Source organism: Macaca thibetana, chromosome 6 (assembly GCF_024542745.1).
Source record: "Macaca thibetana thibetana isolate TM-01 chromosome 6, ASM2454274v1, whole genome shotgun sequence".
Lineage (NCBI taxonomy): Eukaryota > Metazoa > Chordata > Mammalia > Primates > Cercopithecidae > Macaca > Macaca thibetana.
The window spans coordinates 23970483-23995691 of record NC_065583.1 but is presented as its reverse complement, the minus strand read 5'-3'; the positions used below and the strand labels follow the sequence as shown (position 1 = coordinate 23995691).

General features: G+C 46.8%; 1 protein-coding gene across 1 annotated transcript; it reads left to right on the top strand.

Moving 5' to 3' along the window:
* The first annotated feature begins 13933 nt into the window (after positions 1-13933).
* C6H5orf52 (chromosome 6 C5orf52 homolog) lies at positions 13934-25128 on the top strand. The gene is made up of 3 exons (XM_050793968.1): positions 13934-14340; positions 17623-17731; positions 24818-25128. The coding sequence occupies exons 1-3, from the start codon at positions 13940-13942 to the stop codon at positions 24914-24916; spliced, it is 609 nt and encodes a 202-aa protein (XP_050649925.1). The 5' UTR covers positions 13934-13939; the 3' UTR covers positions 24917-25128.
* Positions 25129-25209: the final 81 nt, after the last annotated feature.

The window sequence follows — 25209 nt, the reverse complement described above, 5'->3', positions numbered from 1 at the left end:
GGCATGAACCCAGGAAGCAGAGCTTGCAATGAGAGCCGAGATTGTGCCACTGCACTCCAGCCTGGGGGACAGAGAGAGACTCCATCTCAAAAAAAAAAAAAAAAAAAAAAAAAGCCTATGTTGTTGGAGGTAGCCAAGCACCCAGCTAAAAGAACTACATTTCCCAGCTTCCCTTTTAGATAAGAAAGACCAAAAATATGTAAGCAGAACTTGGGCAGCTAATGTCAGTAAAAACCCCACAGAGATGGTTCAGGCAGGAGATATGACCCTCTGCTCCCTTCCTCTTTCTTCTTCTTGCCTGGAATATAGACGCAATGGCTGGAGCTCCGGCCATCAAACATAGAAGCCACACACCAAAGTTGCAGAACCCAACCTCTAAGGGCAGTGTGCAAAACAAATGAGATAGCCTAGGTAATGTGACTAGTACAGTGTCTGGCACACAGCACATGCTTAACAAATGCCCTCTGGTATTAATGCTAACCCTAAGGGAGAGCTCAAGAGAGTTCTGTCTGGCTTTTAATCTGTGCCTCCTCTCCAACATTTTCATAAGTCACTGAAAGAGGGAAGGAATTCTGAGCCACATCTCGTTCTGCTGCTGACTTCTTACATGAGTTTGAATGTGTCTGGTAATGTTAAGAGCTTCCTTTCCTTGTTGGCAAAGTGAAAAAAAACAAAAACTCTCCTACCACAAAGAATGAGCATACTGGAATTTCATTTATTTTAATAGTCACTCTATTTTTGGCATGTGATACTGATTTTCCATATATAGTAATGACAAAGTTTTTCTTTCACATAAATTCAAGTGTAAAAAACAAGTTGAAAAAAATGGACAAGGGATTTGAACACGTTCTTCAATAAAGGCTATCCAGCTGGCAAAAAGAATAAGAAAAGATGGCCAAGCGCAGTGGCTGCTGTAATCCCAACACTTTGGGAGGCCAAGGCAGGCAGATCATTTGAGCCCAGGAGTTCAAAACCAGTGTGGGCAACAACATGGCAAAAACCCATCTCTACAAACAAATACAAAAATTATCCTGTTGTGGTGGTGCAAGCCTGTAGTCCCAGCTACTCGGGAGGCTGAGTAGTGAGGATCAATTGAGCTCAGGAGGTTGAGGCTGCAGTGAGCCATGATCACATCACTACACTCTAGCCTCGGTGACAGAGCAAGATCCTGTCTCAATAAAATAAGAAATTTAAGAAGTTCAGTATTACTCATCATCATGAAAATGTATACCACAAAAGATCCATTACATGCAGGCCAGAATGATGCAGCACAGTGTTTTAAAGGACTAATAGTACCAGTTGCTGGTGAGGATGTGGAGCAACAAGAACACTAATACACTGTTGTTGGGAATGTAAACTGGCAAAAAACACTTTGGAGAAAGTATGAAATTATCTATTAAAAGTGAACAAATGCGGCTGGGCACAGTGGCTCATGCCTGTAATCCCAGCACTTTGGGAGGCTGAGGCGGATGGATCACCTGAGGTCAGGAGTTCAAGACCAGCCTGACCAACATGGTAAAACCCTGTCTTTACTAAAAGTACAAAAAAGTAGCCAGGTGTAGTGGCGGGTGCCTGTAATCCCAGCTACTCCAGAGGCTGAGGGAGAAGTGGAGGTTGCAGTGAGCCGAGATCACGCCATTGCACTCCAGCTTGGGGGACAAGAGCGAAACTCCATCTCAAAAAATAAAAATAAAAAAATAAAAGTGAACAAATGCATTTTCCCATGACCCAGAAATTCCAGTCAGGTACACATCCAGCGTAACTGCAGGCATGTGTACACTACACATGCACAAAAATGTTGACAGCAGCATTACTCATAACCACCCCAAACTGGAAACAACCCAAATGTCTATTCAACAATGTGATGCATTAACTGTGGTATAGTCAGACAACGGGACACTGTACACTTTTCTGTATACATATGTTTCTTTTCAATGAAAAGATTTAAAAAGAGAGTTGACAAATATAATAATATTAATTTAAAAAGTAGTACAAGGACATGACAAAATTCGTAATGGCTACACATGAATAAACTATGTTTGGGAATTGAAGAATTGGATGAGTTAAAGGATTGGATGACACATCCCTCTTTGGATTCAGGGTGCTAAAATGATTAGCACAGACAGAAACTATTGTAGAGCTGGTGAATAAAAACATGGAGAGAAGAGGAGGTGGTGCCAGGCAGTGGCTAAGAGTTCAAGCTCTGAGTTGAAATTCGTGGATTGGAATCTTTGCACCACCACCTGCTGGCTCTGTGACCTTCGGCAAGTCACTTAACCCCTCTCCACTCAGTTTCCACAACTGTAAAATGAGAGTAGTGATGGCATCGATTTCCATGCCTCTCTCCTAGCTTCTGATGATGGGTGACAATCCTTGACCTTTCTTGGCTTGTAGATGCATCACTCCAATCTCTGCTTCCTTCTTCAGGTGCCATTCTTCCTGTCTGTGTGTCTCTGTCTTCTTATAAGAAAACCAGTCATACTGGACTAAAGGCCCACCCTAATGACCCCATTTTAATTGCTTACAGTAGCCAAGAGGGCAAAGACCCTACTTCCACGTAAACTGACATCCACAGGTATATGGGTTAGGACTTCAACATATTTTAGGGGAGGCACAATTCCACCCAAAACATGTAGAAAAGTTAAAAAATTATGATAAATACCCGTAAAACCACCACTAGATTCAGCAGTTGTTAACATTTTGCCACTTTTGCTTTTACTGTCAATCTATTTTTTTACTATCTCATCCCTAAAATACTTCTTCACGTATCTCCTAAGATTAGTCTTTTACACATCACATTAACATTACCATACCTGTAAAATTAACAATTCCCTAGTATCCACTCATAAATAGTTGCAGTAGATTGTATTATTACTCAAAATTATTGATTTTCCTCTTCCCTATAGGAAGATGACACAGTCCTGCCCTGTAATCTTAGCGCTTGGCCATATTGCTTCGGCAAACATACTGTGAGCAGCAAGATGCACGCTGCACAGTACAGAAGCTTTTCTACTCATTTCCTGGGTTTTTGAATAAGACACAGGGATCAAGACAGCTATCAGGAATATACCCATAGTCAACTGATAGTACAAGTGACTTGGACAGGAAATAAACTTTTGTTTTACAAACCACTAAAACCTAGGGTTGTTTGTAATTGCAGATTTCCACAGCGAATTTAGAGCTGTTTTTAATGGTTTTTAGGCCAGTATCCAGTCAAGAGTTTTGCATTGTATTTAGTTATCATGTCTCTTAAATCTCTTATTCTGGAACAGTCCCCACTTACCTTTTCTTTCCTTGTTTCTCCTCCTTTTTCATTTTCTTTGTTTTTTCTCCTAGTACACATGTTCAAAGATACTGTTCTTCTTGAAAAAATTTACTTTTTGAAGAAGCCAAGTCAGTAATCTTAAATAATATCCCATATTCTGAATATGTCTGATTATGTTCTTTTGGTGTGTTTTAACATCTTCCTCTAAGCCAGTACTTCTCGATCTTGGTTGAACCTTGACATCACTTTGGGAGCTGGAACAAAACACTAATGCCTAGATCCCACCTGCAGAGGTTCTAATATAATTAGCTTGGGTGCAGACTGGGAATGGGGAGCTTTAAAATGCCCTGAGTTGATTTTAACGTATGGGGAAGGTTGTGACTCATTGATCTAATGGTTAGATCAGTCTTCATCCATGATTCTGTACATGCCACACTGCAGGACATCAGGTGCTCTGTAGATTTAGGTTACATCACTGTTCGTGATGCTAAATTTGATGACTAGTTGAAAGTGGTGACAAAGATCTCCTTGTAACTGTATGTTTTTCTCTCTGTAAATTAACAAATAATCTGTGGGGCAATGTCATAACATTTTGGGACTATCCTGGTTCCCAAAAATCTTATAAATACTGCTTTTGGCATCCATTAGTGATCCTTGCTTGAATTGATTATTTCATAAATATTTACAAAAAGCTGACTTTCTAAGTCTATCATTCTGCCTTTTAAACTAGCCAGCATTCTTATGTAAAGACTTCCCTTCATCAACTGAGGGTTAACTGCAGTTCCCCATAAGAAGGCAAGGTAGGGCTAGGCGTGGTGGCTCACGCCTGTAATCCCAGCACTTTGGGAGGCCAAGATGGGCGCATCATGAGGTCAAGAGATTGAGACCATACTGGCCAACATGGTGAAACCCTGTCTCTACTAAAAATACAAAGATTAGCTGTTGGCATGCACCTGCAGTCCCAGTTACTCAGGAGGCTGAGGCAGGAGAATCGCTTGAACGTGGGAGGCAGAGGTTGCAGTGAGCTGAGATCGTGCCACTGCACTCCAGCCTGGTGACAGAGCAAGACTCTGTCTCAAAAGAAAAAAAAAAAAAAAAAAGAAGGGAAGGTGGGTCAAGCACGCTGGCCAGCAGGGCACAGTGGCTCATGCCTGCAATCCCATCACTTTGGGAGGCTGAGGTGGGTGGATCGCCTGAGCTCAGGAGTTCGAGACCAGCCTGGGCAACATGGCAAAACCCCATCTTTACCAAAAAAACAGAGAATTAGCCAGGCATGGTGGTTCACCTGTGGCCCCAGCTACTCAAGAGGCTGAGATGGGAGGGTGGCTTGAGCCTGGGAGGTGGAGGTTGCAGTGAGCCGAGATTGCACTATTGCACACTCCAGCCTGGACCACAAGAGCAAAAGTCTATCTCAAAAAAAAAAAAAAAGACTACTTCTGAGGATGGTTCTGAGTTCCTGATAGCCCTTCTCTTGTGGACTGCACTGGGCCCTTTTACAACCTCAGAATGGCTTTTCTTCTGGGTATCCATGAAATACCCCTTTAGCGTACCTTTTCCACAGCAAGAAACTGTGGTTACTCCCTTGTTCCTCTGAAAATTATGACAGAGCTGCACTTGTCCTAAGAAACCTGGGGAAGCCTCAGCCACTTCCCTAGGACCCCATCAACTCTGCTCTGGCCCTGGCCCCGGCCCCGGCCCCAGCCATCTGTAACCTGTATCACCTTTCCCTCCCCGCTCCAGCTTAATGAATTCCAGTGAAGCAGCAGTGAAAAAATGTTTACCCAGCTGGGCGTGGTGGCTCATGCCTGTAATCCCAGCACTTTGGGAGGCCGAGGCAGGTGGATGATGATGTCTGGAGATTGAGACCATCCTGACCAATATGGTGAAACCCTGTCTCTGCTAAAATACAAAAAATTAGCCAGGCGTGGTGGCACGTGCCTGTAGTTCCAGCTACTTGGGAGGCTGAGGCAGGGGAATTGCTTGAACCAGGAGGCGGAGGTTGCAGTGAGCGGAGATCGCACCAGCCTGGGCGACACAGCAAGACTCTGTCTCAAAAAAAAAAAAAAAAAAAAAAAAAATTTTCCCAAGAGCATTTTATTTATTCATGATAACTGCATTGCACAATGAATCTATGAGATGGAGGTAAAGTAGCCACAAGCTTTTGCATTAGAGGGCGTTACGGGCTAGACCCATATTCACTTCATTCTCCCTATATGCTGGGGGATCATAAAGGTGATAGGGAGTCATCAAGGTGCTCTAAGGCAGGACCCATTTACAGAGAAGGCAATTAACACTCAGGGTTACTGACTTGCCCAAGGTGTCTGAGAAAGCCAGAGAGGAAGACTCCATGTCTCTTGGGTCTTTTTTCTGAAAGCACATTATCTATTTAGGGAATCCATGAATGGATTCTTATTTTCTCCCATACAAAGTCTTGGGTCTTAGGCCGGGCACAGTGGCTCACACCTTTAATCCCAGCACTTTTGGAGGCCGATGCAGATGGATTACTTGAGGCCAGGAGTTTAAGACCAGCCTGGCCAACATGGCAAAACCCCGTCTCTATTAAAAACACAAAAATTAGCCAGGTATGGAGGTGTGCGCCTGTAATCTCAGCTACATGAGAGGCTGAGGCACGAGAATTGCATGAAGCTAAGTGGTAGAGATTGCAGTGAGCCAAGATCATGCCACTGTCCTCCAGTCTGGGCAACACAGCAAGACTCTGTCGCAAAAACAAACAAACAAACAAAAACAACCAAACCAAAGTCTTGGGTCCTAGAGTTTGAATTGGCATCAACACAGTCCTGTCAGTTTTTTCCTTCCAGGAGTATCCCCATTTTCCAGATGAGAACTGAGGCTCTTCTCCCACTTTTTGCTTGGGACAGGTACCGTGTCGGGCACTAGGAAGAGACAAGTGAACAAGATGGACTCCAAGAACATATACATTGTTTCAAGCAGAGCAGGAGCCCAGGGTTGAGCCCAAGTTGAAAACAGCTGGAGGCCGGGTGTGGTGGCTCACGCCTGTAATCTCAGTGCTTTGGAAGGCTGATGTGGGCTGATCACTTGAGGTCAGGAGTTCGAGACCAGCCTGGGTGATGGAGTGAGACTCCATTAAAAGAAAAAGAAAACAGTTGGAGTTCTTTAAGAGATGGTGCCAGATCCTCTTGAAGATCACAAACACCAAAAGAAGAGTAAGGACCTGCGCATTTCTCTGCTACACTTCCATGGGTGTGGTGCAGTGGAAATAGATGGGAAGGCCAGCTTTGTGTGACCCTGGGTGAATCACACTTCCTCCAGACCCTCCTTTCTCATTTGTAAAATAGCATCTATTAAGATCCTCTCAGTTAATGTAATATTAACTGAATTTGAACTAGTTCAAGCAAAATAGAAAAGCTGGGTTTACACAATCAAGGATGGACAGGGCAGAGTCGCCAACATTTTGGGGGAAAGTAGCCAGGGGCTGTACTACCACGAGGTATGTCTTCCATTCTCTCTCATTGTTTTTGTATCCTTCTCTTTTTTTGCCTTTTTGTTGCTGTTGTTGTTGTTGTTGTTGTTTTTAAGACAGGGTCTCACTTTGTTGCTCTGGCTGGAGGGCAGTGATCACAGCTTACTGTAGCCTCAACCTCCTGGGTTCAAGCAATCCTCCCACCTCAGCTTCCCAGGTAGCTGGTACTACAGGCATGTACCACCATCCCCAGGTAATTTTTGTATTTTTAATAGAAATGGGGTTTCACCATATTGCACAGTCTGGTCTCAAACTCCTGGGCTCAAGTGATCTGCCAAAGTGCTGTTTCTCAAAGTGCTGGCATTACAGGCATGAACCACCATGCCCAGCCCTCTGTGGCTTTCTGAACACTGATATCATTATCAGACTGGCTGACCCTGGGGAGCAAAGCCACAGGAAACCCTGGCCTGTAGACCACAAGGAGTGCTTCCACTGCTGCTCCGGTTAGACAAATCCTGGAGAAGGAATCCAACTGGCCCCACCCACTTGGTTCATGGACCCATCCCTGTTTCAATCATTGTGGCCAGGTGGTATGGAGTATTCTGAGCAGCCCAGGATAGACTGGGGGCCAACTCAGTGAGTGGGGAATGTTTACACCTTAGTTGGGGTGAGGAACTCTGAAATACTCTTAACTGGAAGCTCCTGAGGTGGCTTTATACCTGAGGGCTGTGCCATCTTTCAGCTGTCCAGAAGTTTCCTGTTAAAGCTGTATGAAGGACCAGGCATGGCGATGCACACCTGAAATCCCAGCACTTTGAGAGGCTGAGGTGGGCGGACCACCTGAGGTCAGGAGTTCGAGACCAGACTGGCCAACATATAGTGAAACCTCGTCTCTACTACAAAATACAAAACTTAGCTGGGTGTGGTGATGCACGCCTGTATTCCCAGCTACTTGGGAAGACGAGGCAGAAAAATCCCTTGAACCCAGGAGGTGGAGGTTGTAGTAAGCCGAGATTGTGCCACTCTACTCCAGGCTGTGACACAGAGCAAAACTCTGTCTCTCGCTCTGAGTCTCCTTGAATCTCAGTTTCCTGAAATATTAAATGGGGGTAATAATACATAATAGATGTCAAGTGCCTAAAACACCTAAGGGCTCCATGTAGCTTTATTTTTATATATTTATTTTAAGTAAATATGTATTTCAAATAAATATTTTAAATATATATATTAGATATATTTCAAATAAATATATATTTTAAATATATTATTTATCTTAAATAAATATATATTATTTATCTTAAATATATATTATTTTAAATAAATATATATTTAAATAAACATAAATAATTATAACTCATTTATGAATTTATCTATCTATAATAAATAAAAATTTATTTATCTATCACAAATAAATAAAAATAAAGTTATATGGCGCCCTTAGGTGTTTTAGGTACCTGACGTCTATTATGTATTATTTCCCCCATTTAATAGTTCAGGAAACTGAGACTCAAAGAGATGAAGAACTTCACTAAGATCACACAATGAGTCACTGCAGAGCTGCAAACCCTGGTCTGACTGACCATCTTGCAGGATAGTCCCTTTTTTTTTTTTTTCTTAGATGGAGTCTCACTCTTTCACACAGGCTGGAGTGCAGTGGTGCGATCTCGGTTCAAATTTCAAAGCAATGAAATTCTTGAAAGCCACTTAGTTATTGGGAGAGAAGAAGATTAAAAGAAAGACAAATTAGTGAGTGAAGAATGGAGAGGTATTGAACGGGAAGACATTGTGGGAGAAATGGAATCTTGAAGCTAAGGAGATGGGCCCAAGGTTGTTTTTTTTGTTTGATTTTTGTTTTTTTGAGACAGGGTCTCACTCTATCACTCAGGCTAGAGTGCAGTGGAACAATCATGGCTTACTGTAGTCTTGACTTCCTGGGCACAAGCAATCCTCCCACCTCCACCTCAGCCTCCAGAGTAGCTGGGACCACAGGCACATGCCACCATGCCTGACTAGTTTTTGTATTTTTGTAGAGACAGGGTCTCGCTATGTTGCCCAAGCTGGTCTCAAACTCCTGGGCTCAACTGATCCTCCCATCTCAGCCTCCCAAAGTGCTGGGATTGGTGTGAGCCACTATGCCCAGCTGAAAGATTCTTTAGTCCAGTAGACACACACACACACCTCAGTTCAAATGAAATCTCACCTGGGATCCCATTCAGGTCATCAAAACTATTAGCAGATTAACATATTATTGAGCACTCATGTGCTAGGTATAAGGCCCAGCTCTTTTCAAACATGATCTCACCGAATCCTCCCAACAGCAGAATAGGTCATTTTATTAGCCCTATATTATGGATGAGGTGTTTTTTTTGTTGTTGTTGTTTGGCTATTTTTTTTTTTTTTTTTTTTTTTTTTTTTTTTTTTGAGATGAAGTCTGGCTCTGGCACCCAGACTGGAGTGCAGTGGCACAATCTCAGCTAACTGTAACCTCCGCCTCCTGGGTTCAGGCGATTCTCGTGCCTCAGCCTCCTAAACAGTTGGGATTACAGGCATGCACCACCACACCCGGCTAATTTTTGTGTTTTCAGTAGAGACAGGGTTTCATCATGCTGGCCAGGCTGGTCTCCACCTCCTGACCTCAGGTAATCCACCTGCCTTGGCCTCCCAAAGTGCTGGGATTACAGGTGTGAGCCACCATGCCCGGCCAAGGTCAGCTCTTTAACATCAAAGCTGGACTCCAGCCCAGGTGCCTCTTCCACCAGGTACCTGAAGAACTTGTCACCCACTCTGGGATGGATGGACCATTAGGGAGAGTTAGGCTGGGTTAGGGAGATGTGGATGAGGGAGAGGCTCACCCAAGAAGCGGAGGGATGGGACATAGGAGTCCTGACTGCTGCCCCAGACTCCTATGAAATAAAGAGATGAGTTCGGCTTGTCGCTGGAAGATCTCTGTGGAGTATTCCTTGTGCCTGAAGTTCTGTGATGATGGCAGTGGACAGATGTATGGTACTATCGCTTAAAGAGATTAAGTATGTTTGAACACAACTTCATTTCTTGTTGAAAATACATTTCATTTCCCCTCCCTTCATTCCCCCACCAAATGCATTTCACCGCTTTGGAGTACTTGGAAAAACTTACCAGTTTAAAAACCTTGAGGCTGGGTGCAGTGATTCACGCCTGTAATCCCAGTACTTTGGGAGGCCAACGTGGGTGGAATCACCTGAGGTGAGGAGTTTGAGAACAGCCTGGCCAACATGGCGAAACCCTGTCTCTTTTAAAATACAAAAATTAGCCGGGTTTGGTGGCAGGCCCCTGTTATCCCAGCTACTCTACTCGGGAGGCTGAGGCAGGAGAATCACTTGAACCCAGGTCGCAGAGGCTGCAGTGACCTGATATCGTGCCACTGCCCTCCAGACTGGGTGACAGAGTGAGACTCCATCTCAGAATAAATAAATACATACGTACATACGTACATACATACAAACCTTGCTGGATGCACAGTAGACTTTGTTCCTTTCCTCTACAGCATTTCTCCATGATCTGGAACAAAAAGAAGGGAACTTCTGTTTACTGAGCACCTATGACCTGCGAGGCATTTTATCTTACCTCATTCATTCCCCACAACAACACTTGTCAGGCATCACGCCCATCTTACAGGCAAGAAAGCCAAGGCACAGGGAGGTGGAGGAACTTAATGTCAGATGTGAACCAGGCCATACGATGCACAGGGCATGCTCTTCCCATGCCAGGCGGCCGCCCCAGTGATCCTCAGCTGCATTATGAGCGCAGAGCTTATTTCAGCCATTATTGGCAAAAAGGAACTGCTCTGTGAGGGATGCCCATGGTTGGAAGCTTCATTTATGGCCCCTGGCCACTGACTCTCCTCCCACGGCTGTAGCTGTTGAGCACAGTGGTTGATAACATGTCAAGAAGGAAGCCTGGGATGAAGACTTATTCCCCACACTGCAGGTCCTAGCTCTAGGCTGTCAGGCAGGAGGAGTGATTTCAGAATGTGAAGAATTCAGAATTTAGTGGATCCAGAGGATCCTGCCAAAGGGCTACCCGGCTGGAATCAGAGAGGTAACTTGTCAGGGAGCAGGGGGAGGTAGCTAGCTGCTGAAGTTGCTGCTAAGAGTGAGTGCTAAAGTTGTGACATATCTGTCTCATCTATCCATCCATTCATCCACTCACTCACCAATCCATCCATCCATCCATCCATCCATCCATCCATCCATCCACCCACCCACCCACCCACCTATCCATCCCTCCACTCATCTATCCGACCACTCATCTATCCGACCACTCATCCATCCAACCACTCATACATCCATACATCCATCCACCCACCCACCCACCCACTCACCTATGTGGCCCTTGAACACACGATCAGAACATAAAGGTGGAAGAACAGGTTTTCTTCTTTGCTGAGACACCTCTGGCTTTTCTTGATCAGTGATGGGAACCTGCAGACTGGGAGTGCTTCAGCTCTGGTTCACTCTGATCTTGGGCAAGTCACCTTTCCACTATGAGAGGCTGGGGAGTTGGAAGAGACCATATAGCTGTCTTGTGCAGATCGCCTCTCCTATTTCATCAATGGGTGACGGAACCTAGGAGTAGGAAGGCAACCTGTCAAGGTCAGGTAAGGAATTAGTGGTAGATTTGGTCCTGGATCCCAGGATCCTGCTGCTCATTTGTAAAGTGAGAATGGGAATCCCGGCTCTCCTCACTTCCCAGGATTGTAGGAAGGACCCCATGAGATAAGTGGTGGGAAAGCATTTTGACAGGTGACGTCACCAGGCCAGAAGGTGCCAAATGTGCACCTGGGGCTCTGGCTGCTGGGCTAGGGCAGATCCCACAGAGACCAAAAGGGGTCAGCAGAGGCTTGTGCTTAGATGCTCAGCTAGGATGTGCTACAAGGCACAATGCCCGGGTGCTGAAATTGGGGAGTGAGGCAAAGTCATTAATTTATTTTTATTAATGAATGTATTTTTTGAGACAGAGTCTTGCTCTGTAGTCCAGGCTGGAGTGCAGTGGCACAATCTCGGCTCACTGGAACCTCTGCCTCCTGGGTTCAAGCAATTCTCCTGCCTCAGCCTCCCGAGTAGCTGGGATTATAGGCAGGCACCACCACACCCGGCTAATTTTTGTAGAGATGGGGTTTCACCATTTTGACCAGGCTGGTCTTGAACTCCTGACCTCTAGTGATCTGCTCTCCGTGACCTTCCAAAGTGTTGGGATTACAGGTGTAAGCCACCGCGCCCAGCAATTTTATCTATCTATCTATCTATCTATCTATCTATCTATCTATCTGGGACAAAGTATTTCTCTGTCGCCCAGGCTGGAAGTGCATGGCACGATCTTGGCTCACTGCAACCTCCTCCTCCCGGATTCAACTGATTCTCGTACCTCAGCTTCCCGAGTGGCTGGCATTACAGGGGGGCGCTACCACGTCCGACTAATTTTTTTTATTTTTAGTATGAACAGGGTTTCATTATGCTGGCCAGGTTGGTCTCTAAAACTCCTGACCCCAAGTGATCCGCCTGTCTTAGCCTCACAAAGTGCAGAGATTACAGGCATGAGCCATAGCCCCCAGCCTGGCCATTTTTCTCTAGAATTCCAGGAACAGGCTGAGTGGGGATGGGGGTGATTCTGAGGCTACTAAAAAGAACAGCCAAAGCTTGCATAGGCAAATCCTACCTGCCAATGCCCTGGACTCAAATGCATCAGGCTCACCCCAGGAAGGGCAGCGAGGGCTGCCTTGTTCTAGAGACGATATGACAGGCAAGGAAAAAGCCTCCTGAACCAAGGTGGAAGCCTAAATGCTAAGAGACGTTCTGGATCCTCATCATCAGATAATCCAGAGAGAAGTGAACTGATGGCCCCTCAAACCAGTGCCCAGTGAGTGATGGGAATAAAGGAAAGTGCTGTTCATCACAGCAACTAAAAGTCTGCAGGAGAGACAATGCTCTTGAGGGTGAGGGTAGTGATGGGAGGAGGGTCAGTCATTTTCATGCTAGTTAGGAAATATTTATCAGGCACCATATTAGGGGTTGGAGATACTGAAATGTACAAGACAGTCATGGCCCCTTTTCTCAGAGCTCAAAGTCTAGTGGGGGAACAGACATTAAATAGGCAATTACAGGCAGACAGAGCTTGAAAAGAGGATAACAGTGGCTACCTTAAAAGGATGTTGTGAAATTAAATGAGATAATCCAGGTAAAGAGTTTTATCAGGACTTGGCACAGAGTAAGCCCTCTGAAAATGATAACTATTTTTCTTGCTTTGGATAGGGAAGTTAAAATGCAGGGCTCTGTGGAAGTGAAGTGTAAAGAGAGATTTATTCCAGGTCGGAGGCTAGGAAGTCACAAAGACCGCCTGAAGAAATCACAAGAGATCTGAAGAACGTTTAGCTTGAGGCAGAGGGAGGGGAGAAAAAAATAGCAACTCAGTAGCAGCTCAGTTTCACCACTTTACAGCCTATAAAGTCTTTGGCTTCCCTCATCTGGTTCGATCTTCAAACCTAATCAGACCGGCATCTAGAGTTAATATTTCCATTTTACACAAGAGGAAAGAGAGACCCAGCGGGAAAAAATGACTTGTTCAGAGTCATAAAGCAAAGTCCCGAAGCAAGTCTTTCTGGCCCATTATGTGTGGGAAAAGCGAACAAACACCCCGGGGCGTTAGCGAAACACTAGGTTACAAACGTGGAACGAAGTCGAAGAGTTAACGAGAGCCAGGCACCACTTATAGGGGTTGGCCAGGTAGGTTTCCTGGGGGCGCTGGCATTGGAATAGGCTTCTTCGCCTGCTAGGTGTCAAGACCCCTCAGGAGAGTGGCGGATTCGTTCCGTAAGCGGCCGCCCAGCGAAGCCTCGGGCAAGGGTCTTCCGGAAAGAGACCAGTCTTGATGCTGGAGCCTCAATCCCCGTTGGCCTAGCACTTTGGTTTCCATAGCAATTGTCTCTCGCCGCAGAAAGGAATCGCCTGTGCCGGGTCTTCAGAGAAATCCAGGCCTCAGCTCCACGCCCCTGAGCAGCCCCACCCTGGCTCAACCCGTTACCCGCCCCGACAGCAAGACCGGGTCACCGCCGTCCCCGCGTCGAAGCGGATAGGATCTGCTCAGCTCACCGCACCCCACTTCTTCCGGACCCGTCCGTCTCCACGGCAACGCGCCAGGTCTCACCACGGCGGCCGCCGAGGGACAATATTACTTCGTCCGTAGCCGCCGGGCTCTGCATGCAGGTCCAACAGCACCTATCCCTTTCCCCGCCGCCAGTATGTGTCTCCCAGGCAACGCGCGGCGCTCGGCTCAGGGCTCCGCCGAGGCACTCACTCCGCGTCAGCGCGCGGCCACCTAGCTGCGCTGGCAACCAGCCTCCGGTTTCCAACTTTTTCTCCAATAGGGAAGCCGCAATGACACAGCCGACTAAGCCCTTGGTCACCTGGGACCTGGGATCCTCCACGATCTATGGGACCGCCCCCCAGGCGACCACCAGTTCTGCCGCAACCTCGAACTACCAGCTGGGCTCGAACTACCAGCGCGATAGACTCGGCCGCCGCCAAGACATCGGCGTAGGGGGTCAGCCGCAGGTCTGCTTCCCGCGGCCGCGGACCGCGCAGCAGCCGGTGCTCTTCAGGTGCGGCCCGCATGCCCAGAGCGTTCGTCAGACCCTCGGACCCGCGAGGGAACCCGAACTCTTTGAGACTGGCGCTTCCCTCAGCCGGACCCCGGCCCTTTTTCCCACCCCCGGACAGTCGATTCCTCGTAGCCCCGGGCCCCAGCTCCTTCCCAGTCTAAATCTTCGGATTCCCTGGAGCCCGAACTCCGTCGCCCCGGAATCCCGGGAGAACCTGGAATCCCCATTTCCAGTCCACATTTTCTCAGAATCGGTCCCGGCCCGTTAGTCCTTTAGGCATGACATCTGGTGGCCGCAGCACCCTAGGGGGTGAGCCCTGACTCTTAGAGCCTGGCGAGGCCCGGGTCCTCCCAAGTTAGAATCCGTCTCATATGCCCCTTCTCAGCCTCTCTGTTCCCCAGTGGTCCTGGAAAAAAACCCAGTTCCCTCTGCCTGGCCCGGATCCTCACAAACCCTAATTACCCGTGCTCCTTTCCATTCCACAAACACCCCTCTCTGCATCCTTCAGGCTGCTGTCCATGGAGAACTTGAGGTAGAAAGCAATTTGGTTCAAAATGACCTTTATTACTTGAAAGGGACTATTTCCAGTCGTTGCCACCCTTTTCCCCTTCTAGTATTGGTAAATTTGGTGCACCCACTAAGTGGGTGAAGAGTTTTATGTGTCCTTAAATGTTTTAGGGATTTCTTTTTTCAGCAACAACAACAACAACAACAAATCAGGATTTGGGGGACTTTTGTGTTTGAGCATCTTGATCTCTAAACCAGCCTTTTCCATCACCTCATACCTAGGCTGTGCATAGAGGTCAGAAAAATGTAAATGGGAGACTAGGAAATTGGATTGTTCATACTAGTTTGTAAATCTAAAAACATACACGACACTCCGGTTCCAAATTGGCTGAAAATGAATTGCGATTCTCCTGCCTCAGCCTCCTGAGTAGCTGGGATTACAGACGTGCGCCACCATGCTTGGCTAATTTTTGTATTATTAGTAGAGACGGGGTTTCACCATATTGGCCAGGCTGGTCTGGAACTCCTGACCTCAGGTGATCTGCCTGCCTCTGCCTCCCAAAGCGTTGGGATTACAGGTGTGAGCCACTGCACCCGGCATCAGTTAGAAAAAAATTCTAGTCCTTCAAAATGTTTTACCCTTCCACAGTTGTCTTTTTTGTCCTAATTACAAAAGTAGCGTACACTTATGGATAAATAAGTCCAGGTGCAGTGACTCATGCCTGTAATCCCACCACTTTGAGAGGCTGAGGAGGGTGGATCACCTGAGCTCAGGAGTTCAAGACCAGCCAGGTCAACATGGCGAAACCCTGTGTCTACCAAAAATACAAAAAATTAGCCAGGCATGGTGGCTGGCCTGTGGTCCTAGTTACTTGGGAGGCTGAGGTGTGAGGATTGCTTGAGCCTGGGAGGCAGAGGTTGCAGTGAGCCGAGACTGTGCCACTGCACTCCAGCCTGGGCAACAGAGTGAGACCCCGTCTCAAAGAAATAAAAATAAAATAAAATAAGAAAAATAAGACAGACTAGCAGCATGATTGGCTAGGGACAATCACTGTTAACATTTTGGTGCATTTTGTTTGGGATCCATTCATATATTTATATATTTTTATATATATATATATATATATATATATATGATAACATGCTTACACTTACAAAACAATACATCACAAAAAGTTCACTTTCTAGTAACCTGCTTTCTTCTCCCATCTAATACACCACCCGTGTCTATGTTTCATACACAATTACATGTATTTTATTTTATGACATACCAAAATTTATTCAATATTGTACATCTTGTTTCCACATTTTAGAAAGAAAATATGAACTTTTTTTTTTTTTTTTTTTTGAGACGGAGTCTCACTTTGTTGCCCATGCTGGAGTACAGTGGTACGATAGTTCACTGCAACCTCCGCCTCGTGGGTTCATGTGATTCTCCTGCATCAGCCTCCCGAGTAGCTGGGATTACAGGTGCTCACCACCACACCCAGCTAATTTTTGTATTTTTAGCAGAGACGGGGTTTCACCATGTTTGCCAAGCTGTTCTGGAACTCTTGACTTCCACGTGATTCGCCTGCTTCAGCCTCCCAAAGTGCTGGAACTACAGGTGTGAGCCAACACATCCGGTCCTGAACAATTATTTTTAAATGGACAAAACCATTTAAAGGTATATGTTCATAAAACTACTTCGTGGTGTAACCAAATTATCAAAAAGTGAAAACTCAGTGCCTGGAAGTGTTTCCACTTTTCACCGTTTTCTCATTTTGACCAAATTGTTGTATTTTCACCTGGAGTACTTGGCTCCATTCTAGCCCACCCCACCCCATCTTTCACCTCTCACCTTTCAGAGTCTCCTAAAACCCTTGGCCACCCCATACCTCCCTCACTTTTCTAAACTCCCCAAACTTTCTTCCAGAATTTCCCTGTTAACCAGCCTAACACCTGTCCAAGCTTTTCATTTTCATTTCTCCCTGCTCTAATTTATACTCCCCCAACCCCCCACCTCCCAGATCCCTTTGAGGCATACACTCTAGAGCAAGTGCCCCCCAAGCTAAACACCTCTCAGATTCATCCTTCTAAATCCTACCCTACAACTTTACTCCTCTCCTCTAAGACTCCTCTCACCATTTCATCCTTAAGAAGGATCATCAAGATGACTGCTTTTGGCTGGGTGGGCGTAGTGGCACTTGCCTGTAATCCCAGCACTTTGGGAGGCTGAGGTGGGTGTATCTCTTGAGGTCAGGAGTTCAGAACCAGCCTGTCCAACACGGTGAAATCCTGTCCCTACTAAGCATACAAAAATTAGCCAGGCATGGTGGCAAGTACCTGTAGTCCCAGCTACTCAGGAGGCTGAGGCAGGAGAATTGCTTGAACCGGAGGCGGAGGTTGCAGTAAGCCAAGATTGCACCACTGCATGCCAGCCTGGGAGACAGAGTGAAACTCCGTCTCAAAAAAAACAAAAAACAAAAAAAGGATGACTGCTTCTGAGGATGGTTCTGAGTTCCTGATTACCCTTCTCTTGTGGACTGCACTGGGCCCTTTTATATCCTCAGAATGGCTTTTCTTCTAGGTATCCATGAAATACCCCTTTAGCGTACCTTTTCCACAACAAGAAACTGTGGTTACTCCCTTGTTCTTCTGAAAATTATGGCCGAGCTGCACTTGTCCTAAGAAACCTGGGGAAGCCTCAGCCACTCCCTCAGGACCCCATCAAATGTGCTCTGGCCCTGGCTCCAGCCATCTGTAACCTGTACCACCTTTCCCTCCCTGCTCCAGCGTAATGAATTCCAGTGAAGCAGCAATGAAAAAAACTTTACCCAAGAGCCATTTATCTCGGGTGATTATTCATGATAACCGCATCGCACAACGAATCTATGAGATGGAGGTAAAGTAGCCACAAGCTTTTGCATTAGAGGGTGTTAGTGGCTTGACCCATATTTATTTCATTCTCCCTGTATCCTGGGGGATCATAGAGGTGATAGAGAGTCATCAAGGTGCCCTAAGGCAGGCCCCATTTTACGGAGGAGGCAATTTGATACTCAGGGTTACTGACTTGCACAAGGTTCCTGGGCTAAGGGAGCCAGAGGAAAAGACTCCTTATCTCTTGGGTCTTTTTTTCTGAAAACATATTATCTATTTAGGGAATCCATGAATGGATTCTTATTTTCTCCTATACAAAGTCTGGGGTCCTAGGCCGCAAGCAGTGGCTCATACCTCTAATCCCAGCACTTTGGGAGGCTGAGGCAGGAGGATCACTTGAGGTCAGGAGTTCGAGACCAGCCTGGCCAACATGGTGAAATCCTGTGTCTACTAAAAATACAAAGATTAGCCTGGTGTGGTGGCACCTGCCTGTAATCTCAGCTACATGGGAGGCTGAGGCATGAGAACTGCTTGAACCTGGGTGGTGGAGGTTGCAGTGAGCTGAGATTGTGCCACTGCACTCCAACCTGGGCAACAGAGCAAGACGCCATCTCAAACAAACAAACAAACAAACAAACAAAAAAACAGAAAACCAAAGTCTTGGGTCCTAGAGTTTGAATGGGCCTCAACACCATCTTGTCGATATTTTCCTTTAGGGATTATCCCCATTTTCCAGATGAGAACTGAGGCTCTTCTCCCACTTTTTGCTATGGACAGGTAGAGTTTGACCTGCTTACTTGAAATGCTGAGTGCTGTCACTGCACTGTTCCCATAGACCCTGATTGATGCATTCATTAAACCTGTCCTTTGGGCCTACTTGGGATAGGTACTGTGTTGGGCACTAGGAAGAGACAAGTGAACAAGATGGACTCCAGGAACACACTCATTTTTTCAAGCGGAGCAGGGTGCCCAGGGTTGAGCTGCTGCCACCACCTTTTCTTTTTTGAGACAGAGTTTCACTCTTCTTGCCCAGGCTGGAATGGAGTGGCACTCTCTCAACTCACTGCAACCTCTACCTCCTGGGTTAAGCAATTCTCCTGCCTCACCTTCCCAAGTAGCTGGGATTACAGGCATGCACCACTACGCCTGGCTAATTTTTGTTTTATTAGTAGAGACGGGGTTTCACCATGTTGGCCAGGCTGGTCTCGAACTCCTGACCTCAGGTGATCCACCCACCTCAGACTCCCAAAGTGCTGGGATTACAGGAGTGAGCCACCATGTCCAGCCACTGCCCCCTTCTTGACTCTTTTGAGCTTCCCTCCATGTTCCAGGGGCAAGTCTGGATGGGCCCACAGGATTCTAACATTAAAAACAATTGGAGATCCTTAAGAGATGGTGCCAGATCCTCTTGAAGGTCACAAACACCAAAAGAAGAGTAGGGACCTGGGCATTTCTCCTTCTGCTACACTTCCATGGGTGTGGTACAGTGGAAATAGATGGGAAAGTCAGCTTTGTGTGACCCTGGGTGAATCACACTTCCTCCAGACTCTGCTTTCTCATTTGTAACATAGGATCTATTAAGATCCTCTCAGTTGCAGGTAATATAAACTGAACTTGAACTAGTTCAAGCAAAAGAGAGAAGCTGGGTTTACATAATCAAGGATGGACAGGGCAGAGTCACCAATGTTTTTGGGGAAAGCCAGGAGCTGTACTACCACCAGGTATGTCTTCCATTTTCTCTCATCGTCTTTGTATCCTTTTTTTTTTTTTTTTTCTTTCCTTTCTATTTTTCTTTTTTCTTCCTTTTTTTTTTTTTTTTTTTTTTTTTTTTTTGAAACATGGTCTCACTCCTTTGCTCAGGCCGGAGGGCAGTGGCATGATCATAGCTCACTGTAGCCTCAACCTTCTGGGTTCAAGCAATCCTCCCACCTCTGCCTCCCAGGTTGCTAGGATTACAGGCATGCGCCATCATGCCCAGCTAATGTTTTGTACTTTTAATAGAAATGAGGTTTCACCATATTGCCCAGGCTAGCTTCAAACTCCTGGGCTCAAGTGATCTGCCCATCCCTGCTTCCCAAAGTGCTGGGATTACAGGCATGCTCCACTGTGCCCAGCCCTCTGTGGCTTTCGGAACACTGGTATCATTATCAGACTGGCTGACCCTGGGGAGCAAAGCCACAGGAAACCCTGGCCTGTAGACCACAAGGAGTGCTTCCACTGCTGCTCCGGTTAGACAAATCCCGGAGAAGGAATCCAGCTGGCCCCACTTGGTTCATGGACCCATCCTGTTCCAATCATTGTGGCCAGGTGGTGTGGAGTATTTTGAGAGGCCTAGGATAAGTTGGGGGTCAACTCAGTGAGTAGGGAATGTTGTGCACCTTAGGTGAGGGGAGGAACTCTGAAATACTCTTAACTGGAAGCTCCTGAGTTGGCTTTATGTATACCTGAGGGCTGTGCCAACTTTCAGCTGCCCAGAAGCTTCCTTTTTTTATTATTTTTATTTATTTATATTTTTGAGACGGAGTTTCACTCTTGTTGCTCAGGCTGGAATGCAGTAGCTCCATCTCAGCTCACTGCAACCTCCACCTTCCAGTTTCAAGCAATTCTTCAGCCTCAGTCTCCCAAGTAGTTGGGATTGCAGCCACCACACCTAGCTAATTTTTGTATGTTTAGTAGAGATAGGGTTTCACCATGTTGGCTAGGCTGGTCTCGAACTCCCGACCTCATGATCCACCTGCCTCGGCCTCCCCAAAGTGCTGAGCCACCGTGCCCGGCCCTTTTTTTTTTTTGAGATGGAGTCACCCAGGCTGGAGTGCAGTGGCACCATCTCAGCTTACTGCAACCTCCACCTCCTGGGTTCAAGCGATTGTCCCGCCTCAGCCTCCCAAGTAGCTGGGACTACAGGCATGTGCCAGCACACCTAATTTTTGTATTTTTAGTAGAGACAGGATTTCACCATGTTAGCCAGGCTGGTCTCCAACTCCTGACCTCGGGTCATCTGCCAGCCTCAGCCTCCCAGAGTTCTAGGATTACAGGCATGAGCCACTGCACTTGGTCTCAGAAGCTTCCTTTTAAAGCTATACGGAGACCTTATATGTTTTAGGTACCTGACACCTATTATGCATTATTACCTCCATTTAATAGTTCAAAAACTGAGACTCAAAGGAAATGGAGGAACTTCACTAGGATCACACTGTGAGTCACTGCAGAGTTACAAACCCCAGTCTGACTAACCGTCATGCAGGACATTCTCCCTAAGGACAGACACTGGTTTCTCCAGTTTATAGACCCAGTGACTAGCGGAGATGCCAGCTTGTAGGAACTCAGAGGATTTGAAGGCTTCTGTGACAATGTTGCAGTGTTTCTGCCTCTCTAAAAATGTGATCACATTAGGGGAAGAGGCGTCCTTGGCTAGCCACGGATTTCAAGGACAGCTAGGTTCTAGCATCTTAGGCATCCCCTGAGTATGCTCTAAGAACAGTGAATGATGGCTGCTACTGCTTCATCTATGGCTGCGGTCCTCAAGAGGTTTTGCCCCTCAGGGGATATTGGCAATGTCTGGAGACATTTTGATTATTACATTTTTGATATTACAATGATAGTGGTGCTACTATCATTTAATAGGTAGAGGCCAGGAATGCTGCTGAATATCCCACAGTGTATGAGACAGCCTACCACCACACAGAACTACCTCGCTCAAAATGTCAGTAATGTCAAGGTTGAGAAACCCTGATTGGTAAGAGTCATGCTCAAGGTAAAATCACTAGTTGAGAGAGGCCAAAAAGCCTGCTGTCATGGAGTGGACTAGAAAATGGTGGTAAGCCAGGCACGGTGGCTCACGCACTTTGGAAGGACGAGGCGGGCGGATCACCTGAGGTTGGGAGTTCGAGACCAGCCTGACCAACATGGAGAAACCCTTCTCTACTAAAAATACAAAATTAGCTGGGTGTGGTGGCACATGCCTGTAATCCCAGCTACTCAGGAGGCTGAGGCAGGAGAATTGTTTGAACCCGGGAGGCAGAGGTTGTGATGAGCCAAAATCGCATCATTGCACTCCAGCCTGGGCAACAAGAGCAAAACTCTCAAAGAAAAGAAAAGAAAATGGTGGTAATAAGGTCAGGCACGGTGGCTCACACCTGTAAGCCCAGCACTTTGGGAGGCCGAGGCAGGTGGCTCACTTGAGGTCAGGAGTTTGAAACTAGCCTGGCCAACATGGTGAAACCCTGTCTCTACTAAAAATACAAAAATTAACTTGGTGTGGTGGCTTGAGCCTGTAATCTCAGATACTTGGAAGGCTGAGGCATGAGAATCGCTTGAACCCAGGATGTGGAGGTTGCAGTGAACCAAGACTGTGCCACTGCACTCTCTCTAGCCTGGGCGATAGAGTGAGACCCTGTCTCAAAAAAAAAAAAAAAAAAAAAAAAAAAAAGAAAATGGTGGTAATGGCACCCAGTTGGTAATGGCTGGATCAGAATCATCTCAGGTACATGACAAAAGTGGAGATTGCTGGCCCCCATCCAAACCCTATTAAGCAAGAATCCTTGGGGCTGACGTTTGTATCAAGTAACTGAAACACTTCTGATGCTCAGCCAGGTTTGGAGAACACGGACTTGAACTATGTCATTTAGTACCCACCCTCCCTCTTTAATTGCTCATGTCAAGTAATCATGTCCACATTGGCCTTTATGAAGAAGTCCTTTGCTTAACCTTGTGCTGGGTCTGCAGATAATGTTAGTGCTTATCAGAAACCCCTGGAGGGCTTGTTAAAAACATACATTCACAGGATCACCACCCACCACATTGTTTCGACATGCCCGAAACCTCCCCATCCTTCAAAACCTAGTCTCAGTTTATATGCTAACTTCTCTGTATAGCTTTTCTTTTCTTTTCCAAGGCAGAGTCTCGCTCTGTCACCCAGGCTGGAGCGCAGTGGCACAATCTCGGCTCAATGCAACTTCCGTCTCCTGGGTTCAAGCGATTCTTGTGCCTTAGCCTCCTGAGTAGCTGGGATTGCAGGCATATGCCACCACACCCAGCTAGGTTTCTTTGTATTTTGAGTAGAGATGGGGTTTCACCATGTTGGCCAGGCTGATCTCAGACTCCTGGCCTCAAGTGAGCCACCTGCCTCGGCCCCACAAAGTGCTGGGATTATGGGCATAAGCCACCGCGCCCAGCCAAGTGAAACTTGTCTCGATATCCCCCTTCCTTGAACACTGCGCTTCTTTTGGAGGTGGATCATTTTCTTTCTTAGAAATACTTGGTCATGTGGGCCGGGCATGGTGGCTCACACCTGTAATCCCAGCACTTTGGGAGGCCAAAGCGGGCAGATCACGAGGTCAGGAGATCGAGACCATCTGGGCTAACACAGTGAAACTCCATCTCTACTAAAAATACAAAAAAATTAGCCGGGCGTGGTGGTGGGCGCATGTAGTCCCAACTACTAGGGAGGCTGAAGCATGAGAATGGCACAAACCTGGGAGGTGGAGGTTGTGGTGAGCCGAGATTGCACCACACTGTACTCCAGCCTGGGCGACAGTGGGAGACTCCGTCTAAAAAAAGAAAAAGAAATATTTGGGCATGTGTCTTACCTACTGACTACATTGTAGTTACTGTGAAGACCTGTGGCAGTTTTTCTTAGTATCCTCTCCTGTAGCTAGCTCATTGGAGTAAATAAATAAGACATAGGATGTGGCTTCCCAGACCTTACCGTCTTTTGGGGGACATAAGTTACACAATAGAAGAAATCAGTAGAATTCAGTGTGATATAGGGGATGTCACAGACAACATGCGGGAAGCACCAAATGATTAATAGTGACAGGGTAATAGAAGTTATGGAGAGACAAGATGTAACCCTCCTAAACCGCCCCCACCCCCGCCATCTTTTTTCTGACCAGTCTTCAGATAGGGATTTTTTTTTTTTTTTTTTTTTTTTTTTTAAGACAGAGTCTTGCTCTGTCGCCGGGCTGGAATGCAGTGGCGCAATCTCGGCTCACTGCAACCTCTGCCTCCCGGGTTCAAGCGATTCTCCTGCCTGCAACCTCCGCCTCCCGGGTTCAAGCGATTCTCCTGCCCCAGCCTCCCCGAGTACCTGGGACTACGGGCGCGCACCACCACGCCCAGCTAATTTTTGTGTTTTTAGTAGAGAGGGGGTTTAACCATGTTGGTCAGGATGGTCTCGATCTTTTGACCTCTGCCTTCCTTGGCCTCTCATAGTGCTGGGATTACAGGCGTGAGCCACGACGCCTGGCCAAATAGAGATTGTTTTGTTTTGTTTTGGTTTTTGAGACGGAGTCTCACTCTGTCGCCCAGGCTGGAGTGCAGTGGCGAGATCTCGGCTCACTGCAAGCTCCGCCTCCTGGGTTCACTCCATTCTCCTGCCTCAGCCTCCCGAGTAGCTGGGACTACAGGCGCCCGCCATCGCGCCTGGCTAATTTTTTGTATTTTTTAGTAGAGACGGGGTTTCACCATGTTAACCAGGATGGTCTGATCTCCTGACCTCGTGGTCCGCCCGCCTCGGCCTCCCAAAGTGCTGGGATTACAAGGGTGAGCCACCGCGCCCTGCCTAGAGATGTTTTTAAGGTCAAAATCAGGCTCCTAGGCTGCAGACCGTCAGAAGGTATCATAGAAGTTACCTAGCTTTTTTTTTTTTTTTTGACACGGAGCCTCACTCTGTTGTCCAGGCTATAGTGCTGTGGTGCGGTCTCAGCTTACTGCAGCCTCCACCACCTGGGTTCAAGCAAATCTCCTGCCTCAGCCGCCTGAGTAGCTGGGATTACAGGTATGGGCCACCATGCCTGGATAATTGTTGTATTTTCAGTAGAGACGGGGTTTCACCATGTTGGCCAGGCTGCTCTCAAACTTCTGACTTCAAGTGATCCACCCTCCTTGGCCTCCCAGAGTGTTGGGATTACAGGCGTGAGCCACTGCTCCCCGCCTTGGAGTTATCTAGCTTAATACCCACTTTTTACAACTAGAGAAATAGGCTCCCTGTGAGTCAAAGTATATGGAATGTACGTAGGGTCCAGCTGGCACTCTTCCCACTCCCACATCAGCAGCACAGATGCCTGCCCCGCTGTGAAGTGACCCTAACCTCACCTCTGTTTTTTGTAAGGTGAACGCTTTAGAGAAGACCAAGAAAAAGATGAACCACTACTATGAACACCTGAAAAAAAAGTTCATGACAGAGCAGCTCAGAAAGCTGGGGCGATAGAGAGATGAATCCATGAACAACCAGTACTTAACCTTTGGGGTACCATGACCAGTTTAAACTCCAGTCTCCCAAGAAAGACCAACCACCCTACTTCTGGCAAAGGGATCTGCCCCAGAGTCATGATGACACCAGTGTGACCAGAGGAGAACTAGTAACTACAACCTACACAACTACAGAACAATAAACAGAAACCAGTAGACAGCGGAGCATAACAAATCCTCAGCAATCCTCATATTCCTTGCCCATGCATGCCCTCTATTCTGGTGAAGGAGGTCCTGATAGTCTCATAGATG